A 3,268-nucleotide genomic window follows, 5' to 3' on the forward strand; every position below is an offset into this window, starting at 1 on the left:
ACCCCCACAACGCCTTCCAAATCCCCAATACATATTTTTCTGGATTCAATAGGCTAAATCCAGGCTAGGCCTTTTCATAAAACACCTGCAGCAAAGATCTCTCTAACTGACTTTATATGCTCAATTAAAAAAAACCAAAAAATAGACAACAAACTAAGTTTTTTTTTCTTTTGGTTACACGACATTAAATAATTTATCAAGTTATTTTGTGTGATCCATATTCTGTTGTCTGTCAGATTATTCGCAATTACACCATAATTCTTTGTCTCCTGTAAGCGTTTTCTGTTCTCTTGTTCTTAGCTACTAGCCCTATACACATGAAGGCATCATTGGTAAGAAACACACACAACACACACACACACGGCAAACTTTTTCTCTACCACAACTGGTCTCATCGGCCACAGCAGAAGCCACAAGTCATCGTAACCTTTCATTTTGCTAATTCTTCTATTTTGCTGGAAAAATATTCTCCTCTGCGGATGTATAGGGTTCATACTAAGCAGTAGATTTTTTTCCCCAAGACTTTTCCAAGAGTTTTCAAGACCAGATTTCTTTTTTCCAAGACAAATAAAATGTCAATTCGGAAGAAAAGTTGTCTTTCAGTATGCAAAAGTACATAAGGCACACTTCAGACTGCGTAAATTTGATGCCTTCTAAACTTAAAGGAATTATTTTTACAGTAGATCTAGATCTAGTTAAAAATTTGTTTTTAAAAGACTTTTCTAAGAATTTTGCCAACTTCCCAAAATTCCAAGTATTCCATGTCTTGGAAAAAAACCACAACATTCCCAGAGTTTTCCAGTTTTCCGAGACCCGCACGAACCCTGGATGTATTAGTAATCGTCTGACATTGATGGACCAGCTGCTATAATTACAAGATTAGCACACTTAACCCCTTCGCTACACCATACGTCCAACATCGTGAGCCAAGAGGGCGTCTTCCTGTACTATGCACGTCCAAATTGCACTACACGGAATATTATAACTGTTTTGCAATAGGTTTGAAAGGAATTTTACCAGAAAACTAAAGAAAGATATGAAATCTGCGTTTATGAAAATGGACAAATCACTTAAATCTTTGATTTTGAATGGGACTGCAGAATATAACTGAAACTGTTAACCGTCCTCACTAGCGAAAATTTAGCGCAGTAAAAGTTGAAAACAATCTTATGTCAGCCACTAAAGGGTTAATGCTCTCACATCCCCAACACACACTGTGACAGACACACTAACAAACCGACACACAAACAAATTGACACACATAGTGACCGACACACAAACAAATTGACACACACAGTGACCGACACACAAACAAACTGACACACACACACACGCCAAAGCCAGGCACAAAGAGAGAGCGCGAGAGGGGGGGGGACACGGCATGCACACCTGTAGAGAGGCATTGAGCAGCATGTCATTGCTTAGCCACAGATCCTGGTCTCTCACCTTTCTCTCGTTCCGCTTGTCCTTCAAGGAAGACAAAAGACAAATACGGAATATAAACCATTTGAGAATATCTAAAGCCAAATACGTATATAAACCTTTTGAGAATATCTAAAGCCAAATACGTAATATAAACCTTTTGAGAATATCTAAAGACAAATACGTGATATAAACCTTTTGAGAATATCTAAAGGCAAATATGTAAAAAAAAACATTTGAGAAAAACAAAAGGCAAATACCGGATATTTTTTTAAAAAAGGACCCATTTAAAGGGCGATAACTCAGACATCTTTTGACCAATTTCAACAAAACTTGTGGAAACATAAAATTCAACCAAGATGACGTTACATCTGCCAATAAGAAAGAAAATCAACCACCATGTTGGAAAAATATCAAGTTTTCAAAATTTCAACCAAAATTGAGTGTAACACAAAACTTTGCAACTTCTTAAAATAATTAACCATTCTGTTCTTTTTGAAAAAATGACTATATGTGCATTGGAGAACAAATTTATACAGAAATGATCTTGTCAAATATACTCAGCAGGGAGGCAATGGCTGTTAACCCTCCGTATTTTACTATCGTACCATATGAAGTGGGGAACTCTGTGCCACAACTTTTCAAGAGGAAATTTTTTTTTACTCGTTAATCCGATCAGTACGCTTTGCATAGCAGTCGGTCAAAACGGTTTTTTGAAAAATACTGAAAGTTTCAAAGAGATCTTCGAACTAGAAGTATTCTAAAATGTGAAGAATACAACCCCGGGGGTACAAAATGACCCTAGGACGTACAGATAGGGTTAAACCTCTGCATGCTGAGTATCTTTCTAAACAAGTTTAGAGTTTCCAATTAAATAAATTTTAAAAAAACATGCCAAGGAGCTATTCAAAATTCCATGTGGCTTATGTTTTTTTAAAAATAATTTATTCTTTGGACTCCTGTTCAACATTGAGTTTCAACTGTTCGACCATATATGGCTTTTTTCCATTGACTCTGTTTGTAAAAAAAACCTCAAAAGATTCTTCTTGTTCTTGTTCTTTGTTCTTGATGACAGCAGCTAGACAGTCAGTCCAATGTTGCACACAAACTGTGCAGTTCGCTTCAATTCTGAGGGACTGCCATAGAGCTTTCTCTCAAGGGGAGTCACATTCTGCCACGTCTGTGTACGAAGGGTGGCGAAGCGCGGGCAGTGCTGAAGGATATGGTTGGCATCCTCTTGGTCGTGTCCACATTCGCAGATCACGTACTCTCCCACTTTTAATTTAGTGAGCATATATGGTGTTTGAGTCTGTTGTGGCCACAACAGAGTAGAAAGATTGTGACCTGGTCTGCTCTGTTCAGCACGTGGTAGGGACAAAAGATTATAACTGAGAGGGCTCAAGTTTGGGGGAACGTGGTGACCATTCATTTGTAAAGTTCCAGCTTATAAAGCTTTTTCCAAACCTGTCTTGCAACCACACAAGGACCACTCAAGGCATTCGGGGTGGAGCCCCATCCCGCGGGAGCCAGGCCCCTAACACCTTCTCCTCCCCAAACTTCTCCACTACTTTCTCAGCATAGTGAGATTTCCGTCTGATGTTACTAAGAACTTACAATACAGACTTACAATGCCAATGCGGCTGACAGACTTACAATACATCTGACAGACTTACAATACATCTGACAGCCTTACAATACAGCAGACAGACTTACAATACAGCTGACAGACTTACAATACATCTGACAGACTTACAATACATCTGACAGCCTTACAATACAGCAGACAGACTTACAATACAGCTGACAGACTTACAATACATCTGACAGACTTACAATACATCTGACA

The 3,268-nt window shown here is 38.5% G+C and overlaps 1 protein-coding gene across 1 annotated transcript in view; it reads right to left on the reverse strand.

Moving 5' to 3' along the window:
- The window catches only part of LOC106013574 (disintegrin and metalloproteinase domain-containing protein 17), a gene marked incomplete at its 5' end in the record, with an annotated part of 10,612 nt that extends 9,145 nt beyond the window's left edge, over positions 1-1,467 (reverse strand). Inside the window, 1 exon segment of the mRNA XM_013089696.2 lies at positions 1,447-1,467. Coding sequence (XP_012945150.1) covers positions 1,447-1,467 — 21 coding nt within the window.
- Between the last annotated feature and the right edge of the window lie 1,801 nt (positions 1,468-3,268).

Source organism: Aplysia californica, unplaced genomic scaffold, assembly GCF_000002075.1.
Source record: "Aplysia californica isolate F4 #8 unplaced genomic scaffold, AplCal3.0 scaffold01020, whole genome shotgun sequence".
Classification (NCBI taxonomy): Eukaryota; Metazoa; Mollusca; class Gastropoda; order Aplysiida; family Aplysiidae; genus Aplysia; species Aplysia californica.